At 42.5% G+C, this 24535-nt stretch overlaps 1 protein-coding gene across 2 annotated transcripts in view; it reads right to left on the bottom strand.

Annotated features, from left to right (window-relative positions):
• LAMA3 (laminin subunit alpha 3) overlaps nt 1–24535 on the bottom strand; it is a 264369-nt gene that overhangs the window by 54694 nt on the left and 185140 nt on the right. The window contains exons 38-44 of one of the 2 annotated variants that reach the window (XM_059409366.1): nt 22838–23068; nt 18807–18920; nt 14137–14246; nt 11678–11758; nt 5478–5584; nt 2192–2242; nt 1175–1326 (exon numbers count right to left, since the gene is read on the bottom strand). In XM_059409366.1, coding sequence (XP_059265349.1) covers nt 1175–1326; nt 2192–2242; nt 5478–5584; nt 11678–11758; nt 14137–14246; nt 18807–18920; nt 22838–23068 — 846 coding nt within the window. Of the gene's footprint in view, nt 1–1174; nt 1327–2191; nt 2243–5477; nt 5585–11677; nt 11759–14136; nt 14247–18806; nt 18921–21456; nt 21859–22837; nt 23069–24535 lie in introns of those variants that run through there. The other variant, XM_059409367.1, reaches the window with a different exon arrangement.

Raw genomic sequence — 24535 nt, 5'->3', positions numbered from 1 at the left:
AGGGGTCAAAGACACATCATAAGGAAATTAGAAAATCTTTTGACTTGAACAAAAATGAAAACGCAGCTTTTCAAAATGTGTGGAATACAGCTGGGGTAGTGCTTTGGGGGAAATTCATAGCATTAAATACTTATAATAGAAACAAGAAAGGTTTAAATCAGTAAGATAAACTTCCATCTTAAGAAACTAGAAAATGAATAGCCAATTAAACCCAAAGCAAGAAGAAGGAAAAAATATATATATGGAGAAAATCAATGAAATAAGAATATCATTAAAACTAATAAACCTGGGGCACCTGGGTGGCTCAGTGGGTTAAAGCCCCTGCCTTCGGCTCAGGTCATGGTCCCAGAGACCTGGGATCGAGCACCATATCAGGCTCTCTGCTCAGCAGGGAGCCTGCTTCCTCCTCTCTCTCTGCCTATCTCTCTGCCTGCTTGTCATCTCTGTCTGTTAAATAAATAAATAAAATCTAAAACAAAACAAAACAAAACCCTAATAAACCTCTAGCCAGAATAATTAAGAAAAAGAGCTAAGACATAAATTATCAATATCAGGAATCCATGAGAGGGTATTTCTACAGATTTTACAGATATTAAAAGAATAAAATAGAAAATGTATGAGCAATTTTATGTCAATACATTTGATAATTTAGATGAAATGAAAAAATTATTTGAAAAGCACAAATTACCAAATGTCACTCAAGAAGAAATATATAACCCCAATAGTCCCATATCTAGTTTTTAAAGATTAAACTTATGGTGTATTGAAAAAAAAAAAAAAACCCAAAACAGAAAAAAAATCTTCCAACAAAGAAAATCTCAGGCCCACATGGCTTCATTGGAAAATGCCATCGAACATTTAAAGAATTAATACCAATGTAATGCAAATCTGTTTTTGATTCTTCTGAATGCAAGATACTTAGCTAAGGTTTCTAGAAGAAAAATTAGCCCAGAAACATGCAGTCAGTAAAGAACGTTCACTTAGAAGTATCAGTTTTGTGTGTTCACTAGTACTTTCCTGCCGTAAAAACCTAGTCGTCTTTTGGATCAGAGGGAGGAAAGCCCTCTGAGCCTTAACCAGAGCATTTCCCCATCTCCTGCTTGAGGGGTAGCCCTGCATGCAGCATCTACCCACCAAGGAGCTATTCTGGGCCGGGCATTCTGCTGGTATTTACCCTTAGCTCCTTGATCTGGGTCTCCAAGTGCTTCATCTGCTCCAGAGACCCGGTGCTGGTGCTCAGGCCGTGCAGCTGAGACTTGACCAGGTGGAGCTCATTGCCCATGGCGGCCAGGTCGTTCAAGAGTGTCATCACACAGCTGTCACAGTCTGTAAGGGCCACAGTCAAAGGCAAATGTGCCACAGGAATGGAAACAGAATACAAGGGCCATAGAGCCCGGTTAATAGGCACATTAGGACATCACAGGCAAAAATCACAATCCTGGACTTCTCGGGAGGGATGCAGATTCTGCAAAAGAGAGATCTCTAGACAGGGAGCATCTTAAAAAGAAGTGGTAGAGTGGGGGAAACAGGGGAAAGGAGTCAAAAGGTACAAACTTCCAGTTATAAGATAAGGAAGTTCTGGGGATGTAAAATGTACAACACGGAGACTATCATCAACAGCAATGTATTATGTATTTGGAAGTTGCCAAGACTGTCTTAAAAGTCCTCCTTACCATAAAACAAGTTTGTAACTTTGTGAGGTTATTAACGAAATTTCCTGTGAATAACATTTCACAACATAGACAGATATCAAATTTATTATGTGGCGCACTTTAACCCAATGTTGCATGTCAATTTTATCTCAATAAAACTGGGAAACATGGTGATTCTATGCAACATGCTCATTATTTTGTATGTGGAAAAATACTAAAAAGGAGCTTTTATTTATTGAGAGCTTGCTATTTACCAGATATTGCGATAAGAGATTTACCAACATTTTCCCAGTGAATCTATGAAGTACATATAGTTATTATGGCCATTTTACAAATGATGAAAGTGAGACTTGAAGAAATCAGGCCACTTGCCCAAAGTCATACAGCTATGAGTTGACAGAGGCTGGACTTGACCCTAAGAAATCCTCCCTCGACTTCCTCCCACCATTGCTTTCCCATCGCATGTCCCAGCACGAGGCTTGCATTTCTTAACTGAACCCCACAAGTCAGAAAGGGGGAGGGGGATTTTCTTTTCTCACCATCACATTCTTCTCCAGGGCCACCATCTTTGGGCTCTTGGTTTAGGCAGTCTGAAAAGAGGGATAACCAAAAAAAAAAGACTATTGTTAAACTTTCTCTTCATCTGCGTTTCAACTTGGCTTTCAGAAAAGCTACTTGGGAAGATTTTAGTCACCCAACTATCCAACATCGCTGACTCTTCTCTTTTCTCTTCTTTACCCATGCCATTGTTTGGGGAACTTTCCCGTCTCCCACCAGTCTTGCTGTAGGAACAACTCTCGTGACTTCCCTGTCTATTCAGTTTCTTCTCTATAAAGTGTCATGATATTTTTATCTAATTAAAACCCCTGGGGCGCCTGGGTGGCTCAGTGGGTTAAGCCGCTGACTTCGGCTCAGGTCATGATCTCAGGGTCCTGGGATCGAGTTCCACATCGGGCTCTCAGCTCAGCAGGGAGCTTGTCTCTCTCTGCCTGCTTTTCTCTCTCTGCCTGCTTCTCTGCCTACTTGTGATCTCTGTTAAATAAATAAACAAAACTTTAAAACAAAACAAAACAAAACAACAACAACAACAAAAGCCCTAATCATTAGTGTTAAGGCTTTCTTCACTTGACAGCTTCCTATGTAATTGTTGATATCTCCTCCAGTGTCATTCAAGAACATTAAAAAAACATCGATTAAGCACCTTTGGGTGTCCACGGTGTGCTATGGCATTGTGGCACATACAGGAAATACAAAGCTACTAAGTCAAAAATCCCTGCTGTTCTGTAGTCCCCTGGTCCCATGGGAGAGGCAGATAAATGACACAACGGTGTGACAGATGCTGAGAGAGAGAGATGCCACTAATGTTAGTAGACCCGCACTGCTAACAACCACAGATACAAGCTAGATTTTGAGGTTCTCAACTATAGTCAGGAGAGCCGACTGGTCATCACTGGACATTCTTTACTCTTCCCATTTCTCCTCTTTTCCCCATACCATGCATTGTTACAATGAAATGCCCTCTCCTTCCCTCTGGAAAAATAATCTAACCTCACCACAGGAAGTCTTAAAGCTCGAAATTTTCCTAGACATGCTACAAGGAGGCTTTTCTGTTTTGTCTTCTCAGCAGCAGACAATAATCCTCACTTTCTGTGTATATACATAGATTTTAAACTACATTTACTTTAATTATAAAATAAATAATGTAAGTTCACTATGGAAAATTTGGGAAAATCAGAAAAATAATGTAAAGACATCATCCCTGATCCCACCACTCAAAGACAATGTCTCCTTTCTATATATTTGTAGACATTCTAGTTTATTATATATGTAATCATAGGTTGTTCTTACTCATCCTTTTTTTAAAACTCATTCTTATGTGTATGCATCCTTACATCACTTTCATATTCTCAATTAGACTATAAATGCCTTAGGGCCAAGAAACATGGTTTTATTTTCTTTACAATCTCCCATAGCATCTCAAATTGTCTAGGGAGGACTTGGCTCAGGTGGAGGATTGATTTATCAGGGCAGTTTTTTCAACAAGTTTGAATTTTGACCACCAAGGAATCTGTGGGTTATTATTTAAAAGAAAAAAATAGAATGAAAAAGAGGGGGGGAAATAAGATTCACAAGGTAAAAAAAAAAAAAAAAAGCTCACAGGAACAGAAAATCTCATGTGTGAGCATTTTGTTCCATTTGGGGAACACACAATTACCATCCATCACATCAGGCTGCTTTGTTATTGTGGTTGTTGTTGTTAGAGTAGGAGACAAAGAGGGTTGAAAAGATATTAATCTCATGAATATGCTGTGTGTGGTGCTGAAGCTTCTCCTTGAATAGTCACAGTAGAAACTCACTTTTTTCCAGAACAGTCCTTTTCATCTTTAAAACCCTGAAACATCTTCCTTAGGATGATTTAAAGTAGATCTTCCTCTTTCCTTTATTTATAAAAGTTTATTTATAATAAACTTTCCACTTCTTGGGTTCTACCTCTTATGCCACACAGAACAAAACCAACCCTTCTCCCACACATCAGCCTTTCAAATACGTCCTTTCCAAGTCTTCTTTTCACAGTCCTGGTTGTCAACCCTTCATGTGACATGGCTTTGAGTTTTTTCAAAGTCTTACACTCCTTCTGAACACACTGTAGCTTGTTTAATATCTTCTAGAGAGATAAGCCTCACATGAGGACTTACATGAGCAGCATACCAGAGAATGGCAGACCACCTGGTTTTAGACTCTGGAACTCACTGAAGATTATATGAGGCATTCCAAGGGCCACCTTACTTTCCTGAGCCATATTGAACTTGGGGCTGACTAAGACCTCAGTCTTTTTCACCTGTTGCTACTAGCCCACATCTCCCTTGTCACACACTTATTTTTATGCCATTCAACTATAAAACCATGTGCTTATCCCTAACATAATGTTGTCTTGTTAGACTTGGCCCATCGCTCCAGGCTGTTGAGTCCCTTGAGTTATTTTAAATGTGCCATAGGAGACATTTTCTATTTCTCCCAACTTTGTGTCATCTGATAAGTGGATGGGCATGTTTTTTATATTTCCATTCAGGTCAACAGTGTTGAACAAGATGGAGCCAAGGATTAAGCCCCAGCACACATCAACAGATACCTCATTCTAGACCGATAATAATTGATTTAGTCTACATTCCTTTGGAGCAGTCACTTGACCAGATCTAAGCCCACACAATCTGGGTTTAGTTCTTCATCTTGTCCATAATTATAAAATAAGAGATTTTATCTAAGGTTTGGCATTACATATATCCATGATATTTTCTTGGTAAATCAGCTTAATATTCTCCATCAAAGAAAGAAGAAAACCATTTTCCCTTCTCTTCCAAGTTGTTCCTAATGAACCCATACTAAATCCTAGTAATTGTCTTTTCCTTGGCATGTGAAATCCATCCCAGCTATACCACCCCCATCCCAGACATTTATTGCTATCCTAGAAAAACTGTTGACTTCTTCAGTTATACACATGAAGAAAACTGATGTGATGATAACCTTATAATGCCGAGGGAGAGCTTAACAAAATCACCAAAGTAGGAGCTGACGTTAGCTTGGCTCTAATTAGTTGAGTTTTAAAACAATTCATCTTTTTTAAAAAGGTTGACTTGAAGTAAATTATTTACCGAACTGTAAATACTGCCTAAGCATTCATTCCCAAGGTTGTCAAAAGAAGGAGATCATTTGTTCACTGGACTTGTGTATTATGGTTCCTGAAAATATTTGCCAGGGTTCTTTGCCTACTACTATTTTATACCAGATTGATAAATGCAGGTTAACAAAGGTGTGAGTCCATCTTACCTCCAGTCAGGGGGTGACAACTGCCTGGATGGCCATTGCTGTTACAATTGCATGGTTGGCAGCTACCTCCAAGCTTCTGGGGAGTCCCAAAATATCCTGGTGCACACCTACTCAAAATAAAGAAGAAAAGGAGAAACATCCAAAAAACTCATCATTTGTTCCACCCAATATTTTTTCTCCTTCTAACTCCCTATTTGGGACACTGTAACCGTATAATAGGAAGGCAGACATTGATTTGCAGGAATAAATGTGTCTCAATACAGAGAATGAGAACAGAGGACGTGGAAGATGGCCAGAACTTAGTCCCTCCTCCTTGATACCAGGAAACAAAATCCTTAATCACCCCTAGATTAAAGGGCAGATGAACAAAATGCCATACAGGATCTAGTGGTTTGACCAATATGGAAATCAGGGGTGGATGAATTTTATGCAATAATTATGTTCTTGAAGATACCACACAATGAAATATTGCTTATTTTATGGCTAATTTCCTCAAAGAAAAATTTAAAGTAAAATTCATATAGTTTCAAAATGTGCTCAAAAATGGGTATTTTATTAATATTTCCTATTGGACTATTTCAAACCTGCATAATTCATATTTGCACTAATTGCTGCAGTTCTGTATTTAATGAGCTTCAATGACTGAGAGCAGTTATAGTGACTACTCCCTGCTTGGAGCCTTTATTATTCCACATAATTTAGTGATGAGAACTCAATTCCTTTTTTAAGTTAAAAGACACTTCCTTGATACCAAGTTTCTGTTTAAAAACAAAAACAGAAACAAAAACAAACAGGGATGGCTGCCTGGCTCAGACCCTTAAGGGTCTGCCTTCGGCTCAGGTCATGATCTCGGGGTCCTGGGATCTAGCCCTGTGTCAGGCTCCCTGCTCAATGGGAAGTCTGCTTCTCCCTCTCCTTCTGCCCCTCCCCACGCTCATGCTCTCTTGCTGTCTCTCTCATAAATAAATAAGGTCTTAAAAAACAAAACAGACACATGTTAATCTTCTGGAATTAGGCTGGAAACTAAAATACTTCTATTAACAAAGTTCCACAACTCTGTAACCACACCCCCACCAAAACTGTCATTAACTCTATGTGTGCGTGTGCTGTCTTTTCATCAATGGAATTGATAGAATCAAGAGAATGTGGTATTTAACTCTCTTCCCCAAATTTAAGCTTTGCAACAAAGAACTGTTAGGTTATTTTTATAGGCTTCACCAATGGATATACTGGTGATACAGTGCAAAGGACACGCGCTTTCAATTGGGAAGATCTGGCTGGATGCCTGCCTCCAGTATGTGCTGTGTAACTGTGGGCTGTTATCTTAACCCTTCAAGCTTTGGTTCCCTCATCTACTCCTGTCATGAAAGTGTGAACTCCACAGGGGCCTGGGTTCTCTGGCTGGTACATGGCTAGCTCCTGGGTAAGTGCCTGTGCCCATATCAAGTGCCATTTAAGTATATGCAGAAGGAATAAGTGAATGATTGCACTAACAATGCCTGTTTGGATGGATGAATATGAGATTAAAATGTAGTGAAGAATCTAATACAATGCCTGCACATAATAGACACTCAATAAAAAGTAGCTACCATTTTAAGACATGATGAACTATTCCTGTAAATATGCATGTATGTATAATTGGTATCATTCGGAATGATTACATTTCAGAAAGCAGAGAGGAAGCAGAAAACCCATGCACTCCCTAATTATCAAGAAGGTAACTACGCAGAGGTGGCTTATCTAAGTCCACTAAGCATAAGTTGGCATAAGGCTTTACTTGATGTGACAGGCCTCATATTCTACTTCATAAACCATACTATGCAAAAGATCTATGTTTTTTAAAGATTTTATTTATTTGAGAAAGAGTGAGAAGATGGCCTGAGGGTGGGGGGAGGGGCAGAGGGAGAGGAAGAAGAGGACTTGCCTCACAGGGCAGGGAGCCTGACCTGTGGCTCAATCCCAGGACCCTGGGATCATGACCTGAGCAGAAGGCAGGTGCTTAACTGACTGAGCCACCCAGGTGCCCAAAGATCTATGTTCTAAATACGTTATTTTTAGATGGTTCACCTATATCTAAATTTTCCATGTAAAAGATACATAATTACAAAATACTTCATGTTGAAGTCACATAAATATTCAGGAAGTTGGACTCCACTTCTTCCTTACTCTGGTAAAAAGCGTTAATTAGCCATTACAGAAATAACCGGTTCCATTATTCTCATTTTAAGTTAGTGTCCAAACACAATGGATTGAAGTAAAACTTCCTGATATCATAGATGGTATGGGGCAACGAGTAAAGAGCAGAGAACATATTTGTCATCTGTGGCTCTGAGCGGCCGAGGGAGAAGCGTGCCTCAGAGCACAGTACAAGCTGGGAAGCCTTTCCTACCCCAGTGCTCACATTGGCTGCCCCCAGCCCAGAGGCTCCTGTTTATATTTTCCGTTTACCCTATCTTGTCCTTGTAGCTACCACTGTGTCGCTGACAGCTAGATCCAGAATGATGCCTGGCCCAGAGGGGGTCCTCAATAAATGTTTAACAAATGAAAAAAATTGACATTAATATGGCATTTACCTGTGGAAAAGTTTTAGAAAAAAAATTTTGAGAAACCCTCGTTTGCTTTCCTGAGACAGCAAATGTTAACAAACACAATCTGTGAGAACTGTTAATTAAGAATTTCTCTTTTCAGATCTGCTGCCTGCCAAATGGATGCCTCAGACAGTCTGTTGCTGTTTTCTGCTTCATTGTTTGTGAAGAACCGTGAGGAGGATTACACTAAGATGCCTCTCCCAGGTGGGAGTCTCACAGCTTTTCAACCACAGAGTCTGAAGAAACTGCCTATTTCCCATCCCACCATCCTTCCTGCCTCAGTGGAGCAGCCACTTCTGTCCCTCACCAGGGAGGCTGAGGCTAGTTGGAGGTCCTTCCCACAGTGGCGGGACCCAGCCCGGTTGTGTTCTCCATCACTGTTCCAACAGCTGGTTTGTATATCTGCCCACCACTAGATCATAACACCCTGAGGGTACAGCCTCTTCTCCAGCTACTAACGGGTCCCTAGTGTTTAGCCCAGTGCCAGGCATATACTAGGATCTCCATACATTTTTCATTGAAAGAAAGAATGAAAAATAGATATGAGGCGATTGTGGGCAATGTTCCTCCTGTGGAAATGGAAAATAGAAGAACCTTGAAATTGCTTCTTTTTACCACAGGACAGTGTCCAGCCCCTTAGCTGATGCTCAAGGACCCCATACTAAGTCTCGTACTTTCCTCCCATGGCAAATATCCTCAAGGCCCTTGGGTTTTCTTGCATTACTTCCCTGACTTGAGCCACCTTCCAGCCCCACTGGACTCTTGTCATCCCTTAGACCTACCCAAGCCCCACCCTGTCCATCAAAGATCTCAGATAACACCAGTCTAGAGTGGCCCTGCCTTCCTCCTATGAAATCCAGCTGAATACATTTTCTGGTTATTGAAATAAGGTAAAACTCTTTCTAAAGTGTATCCAGGAAAATAAGGTGCCAGAATGTGGGAAGCCTTGCTCAACCAAACATCAAAAGGCATTTTATGCTTTCGGAAATGACACGGAGATGATAACAGCACAAAGACCAAATAAAATGTACAGAAACGAGTCTAAGTTCACGTAGAAATTTTGTAAATGCACACTGACCTTTAGTGAATTCAACTACAAGTACTTGACAAAACCGAGAGAGGTAAGGGAGAGGACAGGAGTGTAATAGCATGAGAGGAAGAGAAGGAAAAGCTCCCATTCCCTCCGTGAGCACATATCCCACAGTGAGTATGGCATGAGGGATGGGAATCTGCCAGGCCCCTTACTGGTCTACTCTCCTTGTGCCTCCCCTAGTGTGAACATCTCACGCTACTGAGTGTGGCTCTGGGATGCAGCTAATTACTATGTGTGTTTCCTGCAGCATGGGCCCCAGGTCACGGAGATGGGATCCTGGGCTAGTCAGAGTTACTTGGACCCTTGTAGCTGCACGTCTGACCCTAACTCTCTACCTGCCATGTGAGATGCCGGGACACCACCAAAAGTCTAGCTTCCAAATTCTCACCAACAGGAAGAAATAAAACTATAAAAGTAATCAAAGGAGGCATAAACATTTTTATAACCTCCCTAAGCATGACCCTAGTGGCTGACCACTGTAAGACTACAAGAATAGATACGTATAATAAAACACAAAGCCAAAAAAACCATACAAACAAAAACAAACTGAGAAAAATATCTGCAACATGTAGTACAAAAGGTTCATTTCTTTCCAAAGAATTTGTATAAACCAATAAAAAAAAAAGAACGTTCCACTAGAAAAAAAAAAAAAAAGAGAGAGAGAGAGAGAGAATAAAAGGCTCAAAAAGCAATCCAAAAAATAAAATCTACAAATGGTCAGTAAGCACATGAAAAAAAATCCAATCTAATTATTAAACAAAGAAATACAAATTAAAATGATAAACACTTGGCCCCAACAAACTGGCAAATATTTTAAATTTGATCATTTCTGGTATCAAAGCCTAGGGCACTTGCTCTTTTGCTCCTGATAGGAATAAAAACAAGGATGACTTTTCTGGAGGGCAATTGGGCAAAATGTGCCAAAAGCCTGAAAAACACACCTATCCTTCCATCCAAAGGACCCACTTTTATTAATTATACCTTGAGGATTCATGTGCACGAGTAATTCGAATAATTAGCTGCAAGGATTTACTTTTAGCACCACTTTGAATGGAAAACAGTAGAACTATCTCAAGGGCCAGCAGCAGATTCCAGAACCTCTTGGTTCTGACACAATGTTATCAGTGAGTACTTATTGATATGGAAAGATAGTTCTAACCTTCCACTAGATGAGAAAGCAAGTTGAAACAGAGTGAAACAACAATCGACTCTGTTTTCAAGAAAACATCTGTGCACACAGATTGATTAGTAAGAACACACAAGTTTTAACTGGGGTTTTCTGTAAATAAGACAATTATAAGTAGGATTATATGAGCCTGCATGAGTATGTTGAGCTACAGAGACGTGTAGTGGGCCTCGTTGGTTCTTTGCTCACCTGCCTGTATTACATCATTTTTATAGGTATGTATTGATTTTATGATAAAGTTATTTTAAATTTAAAAATATGTTGTCCATATGATTCAAATGCTGTACTGTTATTTTTTCAAATATGTATGTGCTATCCTCCCAGGAAGACTGTGAATACCTTTTATGGCCTTTATAAGGCTTGGCAGTGCCCTGTGTATGGCAGCTAATCATGAAAATTTGCTTCCGAATAACGAAAGCTTGGCTCTACAGCCCTTCATAATTAAGTTCATAGTTTCCATCTTGCAACATTTTTTCTTTTGTTTCATTACTGAACACCTATTACAGGAACAGTCCCACCATAGGCAGTAGTGATTCAGAAATGAATGACATACACTGTCCGGCAGGTGTTCATAATGGGTGAGGATAGAGAGGGGATAATGTGTAGGGATAGGGGTGCGAGTGTGGAGGAATATTTAGGGCTGTGGATATGCGTGTGTGCATATAGGAGTATGTTGAGTTGTATGTGTGTGTCCAGGCAAGTAGGGATATACGTGGGGTGGGGTCCATAGGAATGGATCTGTAGGGTGAGGAGTATGTAGGGATGAGTTAATAGGGAGCTAGGGACAGGGAGGGTTATGTGTACCAGGAAGGGATATATAAGGATACGTGTATGGTGGGTGGGGTATGTAGGGATATGTATAGTGGGGTAGGAGTACGTAAGGAAGGAGTTATATGGAGGTAGGAGTAAGTAAGGACAGTAGGGGGTATAAGTCTGTAGGGTTGTAGAGGGGGAGGGGTAGGTAGCAATACATAGGGGCAGGGGTACCAGTGAGTGTGCAGGGGGATAGGCGTATGTAGGAGTATGTGTTGGGGGTCCATAGGGCTGTGATATGTTGGATCTCATTCTCAAATTTCTTGAAACGTGTGAAAAACAAGAAAGAGAAGGAGGTTAATGATTTATTAAGTGAGCAGTCTTGTATTTTTCCCTAGGGACCTTTTTCTAGCCTCCGTGAAACCGACAGCCCCACCCAGCTCTGAGCCACAACCCAGCACAGCCCCACCCACAGCCAAGCCTGCTGCGGCCTGACTGCAGAGCCCACCCTCCCTGCAGGCTGGGGGAGGGCGTTGGAGGAGGGGCAGAGTGGAAGTGGGGGAGGAGGGGTAGCACCCACCTTTCGCACTGTGTGCCTGTGTATCCGGGTTTGCAGAAGCATCTTACGTTTCCCCCATTCACAACACAGCCAGTGGCAAAGCTTAAGGGAAGATGGAAAAAAGCCTCAGTGAAAATATAAATCGATAGTCCTTGTGCTCATTATCTTTTTTTTTTTTTTTTTTTTTTTTTTGCCACAATGCACTGACTTGCATTAAATGGAAACAGACACCAAGACTCTGGTTGCTTTTTATATGAAGAAAAATATGTCCATTAAGACGTGTATAGGTAATGATGAACTATTTCAGCTCACACTGGGCATATCTTGGTAAATAAGGACTGAAGGCATTTATTTGGTTTTATTTTTGGCTTAGAGAAATACATTCCTTCACTCGAGACAGAGCAAAGTAACTCACTTTGAAAGAGATGATTACAACAGCATTTTTCCAGGAATAACAAAGAAGGAATAAAACAAGTCTAGGCAGAAAAAAAGAACAGAGAGTTCTGATTCTTCAAAAAATTTTCCTCCTGTTTATTCTAGTTCCTTCATATTGGGCACATTATCTCCCAAGGAGTAAAGGTGCCAGGCCAGAGGGACCAAGGTACAGAGCAATCTTGCCCATCTAGATAGTTCTGTGGGCACAATCATCGGTGATCTTTACATTTCTGAAATCAAGTTGTGGCATTCTGATTCTCCTTTTTGTCCTGAACTAGGGCATATTTGAGAAGCATTTTTTTTTTTTTAAATTAAATTAAGTGAGCAGATCATGAAAAAACTCTGTTGCCTTGAGGGATGTCTCTGAACATTACACCCTAGTAAGTCTGAGGGAAAGTAACTCCATTTATCACTTGCTGATAAGAGAATTCTTATCTAGGAAGCTTCTCTTGGCCTAATAGATGGATAGAGTTATACTTCTAGAGGGACAGTTAGAAATTTGTCAACAGCATGAATATCACTGGAGGGAGAATTAGATAAAAACAGTGTTTCATTGATAAATCTGAGGAACCGTGCATTACTTCAGCTGCATGAAAGCCAGAAGCTGGCCTTCGTAATAACAATATGCTTTGCAACCAAAGATGAAAAGTTTTCCCCAAGTACCAGGTGAAAATCTACTCCCTCTGGCTTCTGTTCCAACAAGTCTAGGCAAGTATCAAGTGATAAATCCCTTTGCAAATCAAGCCACAGGACTGGACCGGTTTAGGAGTATCAAATACCCAGGGAGCAAAACAGGATGCCCATTTCCAACATATATCTTCAGGAAAGCCACAGCTGGGCAGCAACTTCTGCTAACGTGGCCAATTCCTCAGATACTGGTCTGATATTAATCAGCCTAATGGTCTGCACTTGTTCCTGAGTGGGCGTGCTGCCTACATTCTTAGTGGCATCTTCCTGATTTTCCAATCAGCTCTTGCTTTGTTGCTGTGTTCTATTTTGCTTGGACCCACCACAAACGTGTCACAATGGGCAAGAATAGGATGAGGTACCAAGCCCAAATAGAATATGAGTTACCATGGAATACACGTGTCAGCTTGCCACCTATGCAATGGATCTGCCCTGCTGGAGTCTGAATGACAGGTCACATCCTTCCATGGGTCAGGACTGGCTTGTGGCTTCCAACACACTGAGGATAAATCCAGTGCCTTACTAGAGCCTGCAAGGTCCAATGGGTCTGAACCCTGGGGGCCCCACCCAACTTGCCTCCTGGCCGTTTCTCCTGCAGTGCACTCCAGCTGCCGCCTTACTCCCCCAACACACCATCACAGAGGCTGTCTAGTCTTTTCCTTGCCTTAGACCTTCATTGCTGAGACACTACCCAACTTACTCCATTTCATTGTTCCCTGCTCCTTGCCCAGAAAACCCTCCTACTCCTCTGTAAAGAGTCTGCTCACTCACTACCAATCACGTAACCCTGTTATCAACTGCATAGTCCATCTCAATGTGAAATTATGTTTATTTATTTGTGCATTTATTTCCTGAGTGTGACAACTGCCCCTGCCCACATTCTCCAGGTAAAGCCTTGTGAGACAGGAGACTTTGCCAGTCTGCTTTACTGTAATCACCCCAGCACCTAGAGAACACTGGCTCTTAGCCGTGTATTGGGCGCTCAGTAAATAAGGTTCGGCCATTAAATGAAGAGTAAAAGGAAAGAGGAAATGGAAAAACGCCCAAGTGTATACTTGGAAAACTGTTTTGTTTGTTTTGCTTTTGTTTTGCACTTTCGTGTGTTCTTTTTAAAATATAACTGCTCTACTGAGCTATAATTCACATACCATACATCTCCACGGTGTTTAGCAGATTCACAGAGTTGCACCAACTATCCAGCATGATCGATTTTAAAATATCTCCATCATCCCAAAAAGAAATCCTACCCCCTTTGCCGTCACTTCCCGTGTCCCCCCACTCCCGACCCCACCCCCATTCCCAGGCAAACAACAAACCACTTCCTGTCTCCTCAGGTTATTTTCAAGCTCTCCCAGTACCTGTTTGAGTGAGGACACGGGCAGACGCTACAGGATCCCTGGATGGCGTTGCCATAGTGACCCTCCTTGCAGCGCTCACAGTGTTCTCCGGCGGTGTTGTGCTGGCAGTTCTTGGGACAGAGGAACATGCAATTAACAGCAGCCAATCACACTGATTATTATTAAAATCACTACCACCTTCATTCCTCACACAATTATAACTCAGGTCCTCTAAATGTACGATCGTATCAGTCCACAAATGGTATATTTTTCCTGTCAATCCAATTATTGTTGGTACTAAAAAAAAAAATGTAAGTATCCTTCCATCCGCTCTTTGGGGCTTGCATTTATTTGGAAGTGGAAATGGAGGAAGAACAGTTGCATCCAGACTCACTCTAATGTTTCATAGCTGTACTGTCTTGAGCAAGAAACTTCACCTCTGAGCCTCCCTGTTTTTTACAAATCAGTTTTATTGAGTGAATGATTTATACACATTCTAGTTCTCTTAAGATATATCATTGAAATAATACCCACTTTTCAAGGGTATTATTTGCTGGGAGGATTGTAAAAAGAGCCTCAGCAAAATGTCAACCCCCATCCTCTTCCCCTAAGAACAGCTTCTATGAAAATTAACTTGATATTGCTTCGTAAATCACGTAATGACCATATACTAAAAAGGAATATAGTTGTAATAAGTTTAACATGTGGAATTTGTTTAAAACAAAAAAGCTGTCCCGTATCAGAAGAAAGCCCTCAGTTTAATTCCAGCGTCTCAAATAAGCAAGATAAGTTTATCTACGCTGTGTGTTTACATAAATCCAATTATTTTCATGTCAAAGTCAATGTCTATGGAAAGCTGTCCTTCAGTAAAGCATTGAGATGAGACAACTTTCCAACTAAGCAGTCCAATGAGACAAATCCTAGAGAACTGTATCAAAGTTGTTTATTTTGTGAAATTTTTAGCCCCCTGTGACATTTCTTGGTTTTACTCTAGTAACAAATATCTGAATGAACAAAACTATCCAGGAAAACTCCCCTTATTGTGGGCAATTGATAATTCAGAGATAATCTGAATTACACAGAGATACTCTTGTGTTAATTATATGGCCTGGAGTAAGGATAATATTTTAAAAATTGCTCACAAATCTTACCTCTGTATGCAGAGATGGGGCTTGGTAGGAAACTTTAATGGATATGAGTTTTCAAGAATATCTGAAGCCGGGTTATGAGAAACAACCCACATGTATATCCTAAGTGGGCGTGGTCCTGTTCAGAACATGAGCTATAATGTCCCTTCCTCATCACGTCATCTGTTCCTTCAGCTTAAACAGATCCATCCTTCACGAACCTTTGAATAATGGCCAATTACACAAGCCACTAAGATGTTAAGACATCTTCGGCTATTTTTCCCAGATATGAAATCGCACTAGACACACAAAGAAGGCTGCTCACATGTTAACGTGGGATCATCTCCAGAAAACTCATCCTGGCCCTGAATCCTTCCCTCTTCTCCCACATGTGCCCACCGTGGAGGCTTCTCCCACAGGCCTGGAGGCTGGGAACAAATCCACGCGGAGGGTTATCGGACCCACAGAGCGGTCTCTCCTTCACCTTTCCCTTGTCCACCGTTCTGCCTCCCTCACAAAAGTCATTCTATTGAACTAATTATTTACCTCTCCCCTTTAGTTTCCTTCCTTTTTAAACTCGAAATGGCGATCTTAAAGAAGAATAGAGCTGCTGAATTGATACATGTTAATCCTGTATCCTGATCGGATCTGAAAACATTGGGAAGCGAGGAAGTAGAGAAACAAGAATTGCAACTGGGCCATCTGTGTCCTACTGAAAACGCCCCAGACTCTGGCCCTCCTAGGGAGTGGGGAGAGGATTGTAGAAAGGGGTGAGAACCTGTGTTGCTTGATAAGGTCCGGTAAGAATGTCTGAGATAACCCCACCCTCCACCGAGAGCATCTACCCTGGAAGGTGTCCTTCTCAATACTGCAAACTGCAGACATCTGCCTGTCAAGGTTCCTTGCTGTTCACTGCAAATAAATGAATGAGTGAATGGATGAATGAATGGATGAGTCTATATCTACTCCCACAGTACGTGCTCTCCTAGCTCCATCTAACACCAAACATCCATTGGGCGAAACACCACCAAACACCACACATTTACTCTGTGTCCCCCCATGCTAAGTACTAGGATTGCAAAGACGGATCAGCACCCTGACCAGGGAGCAGACAGAACCCTGTGAGTGGACCTGTTCAATATAATGTGGAAAATACGATGATCACCATGTGCCAGCATCTCACAAGAGCAAGAGGGACCTCCAGGAAGAGCTTCTGGAGGTGAGGATGCCTCCTGCGTGGAGGAGAAAGGGAGAAGAGTTGGCTGAGTAGAGAAATGAAGGGAGGGCCCACTGGGCACGGGGAACTGTGGACACAGCAGCTTAGTGTTGCAGGAGTCTGGCAGGGTATACAGGCAACATGAAGCCACTGGTATTCTGGAGGGTGAAGGGCAAAGTGGGGCAAATATAGCTGGACACAGCACACACCCAGGATGTGGGAGTCTGGCCGGGATCCTCGGGAGCACCCCGCGTTGGCTGTGAGCTTCAGATAAGTCATGCTGGGGGCTCAAGCAGCAGAGAGTAAAAAATGAAAGAAAACCAAAGGCAGAGGAAGGAAAGAACATGGGAACAGCGAAGTAGATGAGGTGTGATGGAGACGGTGAAAGGTGAGGGGAGTTGGGGAGAGCTGGAGACACGGGGAGAAAGCTGGCAAGGAGAAGAGGGAGAGGCAGGGCCTCGTCAAAGAGAAGGGGCCTGTCCCTGCAGGTCCTTTGGGCTGATGGTGCCCACGCAACCATGGCCTGCTGCTCCTGGACACACGAGGCTTTATCGGCAAGGACCCCGGCAACTTTCTCTCCAGACTTCAAAGTTTATTCTTGAAATGACATGGATATTTGTGTGTGTGTGTGTGTGTGAAGGTCCCAGATTTTAGAAACTGACTTTGGATGCTGAATGGCGAAGGCCAGTCTGCAGAGGAACCAGTCTATTTGACGGTGACAAGCACTTGATCTCGTCATTACTGCTCTTTGAGAAGGAGGGCTGCATCCTTGGCTCCCGTGCAATGTGCATCCCCCACCCCCAGAGCAGTGGCAGCACTCAGTGCCTGCCACTGAGCAGTAGCCTGTGTGTGTGTGTGTGTGTGTGTGTGTGTGTGTGTGTGTGTGGGCAGGCACATTCCCCACCGGACAGCAGGCCTCGGGAGAGTGGGGATTATGTTGTATGGTTTTAACCACAGCATTTAGCTCAGTACCTCCCACAATAGCAAATGCTCAGTAAAGGTTTCCTGAATGAATTCTTTCTAGAGACCATATGGCCATTAGGGACAAGTGAAGACAGAGCTACAAAGAAAGGAAATGGGAAAGAAAATCTTCCTGTTTGATTAAAACAGAGGAATTATGACTCACCAGTGATCCTTTCACTGGGTGAATGGGCTACACAGAATGCCCGCTTTGTTCTTTGGCAGCTTTTATCAAGTGGACTCAACATCTAGCGACGGTTTGGTAACAAGATAAATATTTATTTTAAATTAAAGCATCTACCTGTGTTACACACAGCATACAGTATGAAGCATAAATTATCATAAAAGAATACTCAGGAGCTGAAAAATCGTCTTTCCCAGTGTCTTTTATTCCTTCTGAATTTACAAAGTTAAAGTCCTCTGGAATATTCTATCAGGCTCTTTGCAACAATGTCCTGTCCTGACCTGTCCCATCTTGCAAAGGAAACAGTTCCCTGGGACATGCTGAACTTGGCTTAATACAGTCTAGGAACTCAAAGAGTTGAAACACACTCTCGATGCATTACACAATGCAAAGGAAATCTGTGCCAGAAGAATGTATTTCCAAAGAGCACCCCATAAGTAGGGGCTTGTGTGTCTGGGGGTACTGATTCTCTCTCCTTTCTCTGTCACTATCCATTCTCCTTCAAGGTAGGGAGGCCCTGACTCCCAGGGATGAAAGAGAGGAAGGCAGAATAAACAATGTCTAAAAAGGATACAAAAGAAAAATTTCCTGAGAATCTAATTTTGAATAGGAAATATTTTAAAAAAAAAATATTCTCAAAGAAGATCGTTCCCCAGGCGATAAGCCATAGACAGCAAGGACTCCCTTCACCTGTCTTCCTATAGAAGCCCACTTTGTCTTGGCGCCCGTAGAAGATCCGTGTTTGAGTGACTCTGAATGCCCCTTAAGCCTTTTCATCTTAGCATCTTCTCCCCCCATTACATACTTGGGTCTACGGCTCTTTTGACGGCTCCTGCTACTTCCTGCCACTCCCACCGAATGGGGGTCCAAAGTGGTGGCTCTGCTTTGCTATCTTCCAGCAAGAATGAAGTCTCAGGATGCACCCACTACAACACTCAATGGAGCAGAGACTGATAGGCTAACGCGTAATTTCCCTGTTCACAGAAGGACTTCTCTGATGGCACGTGTGAAAATGGAGGAAACAGTAGAGTATGAACTATTTCAGCCTGATCACACTGGAGCCTCCTATGTTTACAGAGCAACCTCTGTTTAGTGGTAAATGGGACATCTGATGTCTCAGGGCCAAGGGGAGTGGCAGTGGGAGGGGAGCGGATAGAGAGACACATACTGCCTGTGAGTACCTCTAGCCTATCAGTTTACTCACGATACATGTTCCCGAGCCATCCTGACATCGACTGGAATGTCCGTTGCAATTGCAGGGAGCACATCGTCTGGTATACGGCCCTTCGTTAACCCGATAGTATCCAGGGCTACAACCCTATTTTTCAAACAAAGCATTTAGTCAATATAAAGAAAGAATTATTATCCAAAGCAGGTGACAATTCTGACTGTCAAGCATTCCCTAATTCAGTCTTTTGTCCCTTAGATGGTGTGTAGATTTCTACTTTCAAACACTGGCTGGTCCACTGGCTCGCTATGTCAGGTGTTACCTTGTTTCCACACCACGGCAGGAGTGTGTGCTTGTGCCAGAGCGGGAGACCTATAGGGGGATGTCAGAGAAAGGGGAGGAGTGTGCAAAATGGTTTTCTCTCCTTCAACTGATTGAGGGTGAATGGAGGGGAGGAGGGATGAGGGTAAATAGGATCAGGATCTTGGTCTTTAGCAGGAGGGTCTCTAAGAAAATCCCTTCAAGTGCAAGTTCTCTTTTGGTAGGCATTCGCCCTCCACGGGTGGGTTTGGACTGGAGGGGGAGGCAGTGTGGGAAGGAAAGATTAATGAGTCTTCATTTGGATTGACGTGGTAATGACAGAACAGGACTCACGTCACTGCCATGCACTGGTCTAGGGACAACAGGGAACCCTGGGGAGAGGAACACGCGTTCTCTACAGAACCCTGCAGGGGTATTCAGTTCTGATAGGACACATGAAGACCCAGCTGGAGGGAATTCCGTGGGCTGGTCTTCTTCTCTAGTTCAATACTCCTTTGAATATTTCTATCTCTACACATTGTCTCTTTCCAGGATGAGTTAATATTTTTCACATGGATGAAAGGAATTACTGTTTACTTTTGATGAACTGATATTAAAAAAAAAAATTCTAGTTAAGAATGACCCCAATAGAAAAAGAAACAACTCTTCCAACACCAGCCACGAAAAATTATTTAGATTTCTGTCTTTAAAGAGAGTCATAGACACTTTGCTTATTTTGGCAGATTGAATCAGTACACTGATTAAAACCAAATGCTACCCCCTGTTTCTTTAATGACCTCCTCATATGCCCTATCTAAAATATCCAGAAAAATAATATTTCAAGATAAAACATCTTTTATCTAATCCTCTTTAAACAGCACTAAGTCTGTAAGACTCTGAAGCTACCCTCAAGGGAAATTTTTGAATGAACTGTCCATTCTCATTTATTCCAAGTTTCTACCTGGTCAGGTGGGAAAGAGGAAGCAGCTAACCTGATAGGGCTGGAGGAAAAAAGCCTCATGTACTCCCCAGAGTGGAATATCTCAGTTTCTGATTGGAGCCTCTCCCCAAATTACCAATTACTACACGTCGTACACAGTAAGACTATAATTCCCAATATATTTTTCCCTTCAGCTATTAGAAACCATGTTTAGGCAAAAGAAGCTATTGCAAAAAATGAGATTGCTTTATGTGTTATATGAATAGGCTTGTCTACAGGAGAATCAAAGTATGAAAGGAATGTTCTTTAATTGAAAACATGACTGAGAGATACGTTCGAACAAAAGTCAGCCACTGGTGGTGTGATCATATCTACAAGCAAATATTCTTTGCTACTAAATACCTCTTAATTACTACCATATATCATATTACATGCTTATGAAACAATAATATTTGGTAAGGAACAAATTATCCAAATAAATAAATAAATATATGTGGTTCATTTATGACAGCATGCCTGAGTAAAAAGCCTTAATTAAACATGCTCTGGAGAAAAGATAGTCCAACCTGATTAAAACTAAACCACCCACCCTAATTTGCTTTGGATTAGAAACAGAAAAAGTCCCCTGCGAGAGTTCTGTAACTATCACGTGACTCTTTGGGGGAACATTTGTCAGTTACTGAAATATAATCATTTTCTCACCTCTGTAAAGCTCACAGATTGCACTGAAGACTTACCCTACATGAAAATGAATGTATCCTAATATACTATTCCAGTCAAATGGTTTAGCAACTATTTTTTTAAGGACAACTTTTCAGGATAACTTTTCCAATAAACTTTTCCAGTACAAATGAGAAAATTATGTCCCTATCAGGTTTTCAGGGTTATTTGAGTAGACATAGGATCTATGTCTCTGAGTAAACATGTAAGTATCCAGAAAGTTGAGAGAGAGAGAGAGAGAGTGCACAGACAGAATTTTTGAGTGTATAATGCCTGGCAAATTGAAGCATGTCTTGTTAGGTATTATACAAACTTGATCTCATCACTTTTCGTAAACACGATTTCACTGATTCTTGTGGTTTGCTTTTTAGGTAAATTTTCTTCCAAGAAGAATCTGGAGGTCTACAGGCTTTGGACTTTTTTGTCTTAGGGGTTGGGTTACTCTCAAAAGGCAAAGTTTCATAGGGTACTAACGTCCCACAAATGTTCAGACTCTGAGCTGCCTGGGCATTTCCAGGCGGGCTGATGTTTACAGGGTTTGCGGTTAACAGCTCTGGAGAGCAATCTGTCAGGCACCCTAATAAACACTGTCAGTCAATGGGACAGGGAGGCTCTGGGTCCTTCCCCCAGCCCACTCAGAATTCATTCATCCCCTTCACTTCAAATGTCACAAAGCTAAGAACCCTTCCCCATCCCAAACCAGAATGTAAAAGGGAATGATGTTACCTGGCTGGGTTTAAAGTCCGTATGACTTGCTTGCAGATGACTTTGACCTGGAGGCTGAAGAAAGGCCAGCCTCTGCTGCTGCGAATTATATCCCAGACACTGCCCCAGGGCTGCCCCCAAGATCCACAGCCACCCTGCGCTCCTGGCTGACCACCTCACTGCTGGGGGCATTCTGGTCCTCGGGCGTCCTGCTGCCTACACACAAGCCTGCCTCTTCCTCTTATACCTGCGCTTCCTGCTCAGCGCCCAGGCCCGCCTGACTCAGGTGAGGCAGGCTGTCTGCGGCAGGAGGCCCCACCTGTAAACTTCACCCATGAGTCAGCCTGTGAGAGAGCACACATAACAGTCCCACAGGGAAGCACGCCGCTCTATAATTCCTGCGAGGTGGGGCATGCACCACCTTCTACCCACCTCACCCCGCAGACGGCACTGGCCCATCAGAGCAGCTGCAAATCATAGGCTGAGTCATGCGCAGAGAACACGCCCTGGGCAGGAGGCTAGTAATGGAGAGGTCCCACTCCTTCCCTGGGGCTATGATTTTATTTAGGTGGGCCAGAAATGAGATAGGAGGAAGGGGGGTGGGGGGGGGGAGAAGAAGGTAGCAGCCACCTGTGGACTACATGTAACAAGACAGAAGTCTCCAGAAAACCAGCACAGGTGATGTTTGCAGGTTAAAAAAGGAACCGGAATTCAGATCCCCTGGGGGCTTTCTGCTTCTGAGGGGTGAGGACAGAAAGGGAAGGATGTTGCGGAATGTACACACGCGGGGTGCAGGGAATACACCAAGTGACAATGTTTGCTATTTCCTATTAACTGCACCAAACATTGTGCTTTCTCTCCCTCCCACACTTACAGCTTGAGATATGAAACGGTTTCATTTTACGGCACCTTTTAATCATCTGAGGACAAGTCAGACTGGCTGGGCCTCACATGAAGGAAGCTCTGCTGGGAGCCAAGAAATTGGACCACAACTTCTCCTGGAAGAATCAGGACATTCTCTGGGCTCTAAGTCTATCGGCAGCGAGTGTCGCAGGGACTCTTTTTTCAAGAACAGCCTGAGAACCCCAGGTCACCCAATGGGAAGGCAGTGTCTCAAATCCTGGGATGCTCCTTTCGAGTTCCCAGAAAGTCCTGATTTCAACAACTCTCAGGATTGCTCGAGTGCCTGTGGCTTTCCTGTGGAATTCGAGATGTTTGTGATTTCTTTTTCCTATTTAATACCTGGAGGTGGTCCCGGGAAGACAGAAGCTTGAGCCCAGTGGACACCTGTCTGCTGGGCAGAGTGCTGCGGACCATCTGGGCAGCAGTGCCCGGCGGCAGACAGGAGGGCCAGCCACGGCAGTCCCGTGGGGGAGTCTGATGGGGGAGGAGAGCTTCCTACCTGGCATGAGTCACCAGTGTAGTGAGGGGGGCAGGAACACATCTCGACGTTGTGTGCTCTGCGCCCACTTCCTGTGTCCGAGGCTTCTTCCAGCCCCACCCCGCTCAGAGAGAGCCGCTGCGTCTCCGTGAAGTAGAGACCTCGGAGGCGCAAGTCTTCCAGGCTGGACAGAACCATCATCAGCTCTTCCCGGGTCACCGGGCCGCCGCTACTGGTGTGTCTGAAGTTTCCCTACAAGTGAAAACAGAGAGACAAGGTTTCCCCTTGGCAGGCTCACTTCTGCGGGGTTTCAGAGAGACAGACACCCAGCACAAGTCAAAGGGAAGACATTTATAGGGCATATGGGAGAAGAGACTAGAATAGACAAAAATAAAATAAAATAAAAAATTTAAAAAAATAAATAAATAAGTGAAAGATAGTGGATTTGTAATTCAGAAGTCAGGTGCCCTGGGTTATTCCCAAGAAGACAGTACCACATGAAAGGGGAAAAATGAAAGCAGGAAATAATGAATAAAATGAAATGAGACTTCCCAGTTATCCTTATTTTAAAATGTACTTCTGTGTGTGCAAACACTGAGCGAGAATGATATAGGAAAGAGGCAAATGGAAGGCCACTGGGTCATGCAGTTAGATCACTCATTAAACACACATAATTGGGACAGGAAACTCAATTTTTTCTTGCACACACACATTTATGTTATTTTATTTTACTCTTACAATGGTAAAAAACACACAACATAAAATCCACCATCTCAACCATTTTGAAGTGTATTTTTAAGGGTAATGGTGTTAATTATATTCACATCGTTGTACAACCGATCTGCAGAACTTTATCATCTGACAAAACAGAAACTCTGTACCTATTAAGTAATAACTCCCATTTCCTCCTCCCCCCCTTCCTGGCAACCAGCATTCCACTTTCTGATTTTATGAATCTGACTGCTTCAAATACCTCATCTAAGTGGACTCGTGCAGTATTTGTCTTTTTGTGACTGGCTTATTTCGCTTGGCATAATGTCATCCCCTTACGCCCTAGCATCTATCTAGCTAGAACTATCATATTCCAGCATGTGACAGGCTTACATAGTGTTCCAATAGATGTATATATCATATTTGCTTTATCCATTCATCTGCCAATAGACATTTCAGTTGTTTCTACCTCTGACCTACTACAAACAGTGCTGCAGTGAACATGGGTACACAAATAGCACTTCAAAACCCTGTTTCCAATTCTTTTGGATATATAGCCAGAAGGAGGATTGCTGAACCATATGGTCATTAGATCTTTAAATTTTTGAGGAGCCTCAATACCGTTTTCCACAGTGTTTCCACTGTCTTATAGCCTCACCAACAGTGCACAGGTGTTCCGATTTCTGCAACTCTCCCCAACACCTGTTATTCTCTGTTTTGTTTGTTTGTTTGTTTAAATAGGACCCATTTCAATGACTATAAGGTAGTATCTCATTGTGGCTTTGATTTGCATTTCTCTAATGATTATTGATATTGAACATCATTTCATATATAATCTTTATATTCTGCTGCCTCCTTTAAATTTGGTTTCCACATCTCTTTAACGGACATAGTAATACCTAATCTCTCAGGACTATGATGAAGAGTAAAGCAAATTAAATAATATAGTGTATATAAAGTGTTCATCCCAGTGCCTGGCATGTAGTTGACATTCAATAAATGGTAACT

This window comes from Mustela nigripes, chromosome 8 (genome assembly GCF_022355385.1).
Source record: "Mustela nigripes isolate SB6536 chromosome 8, MUSNIG.SB6536, whole genome shotgun sequence".
Lineage (NCBI taxonomy): Eukaryota > Metazoa > Chordata > Mammalia > Carnivora > Mustelidae > Mustela > Mustela nigripes.
This window is presented reverse-complemented; position numbering and strand designations above follow the sequence as displayed.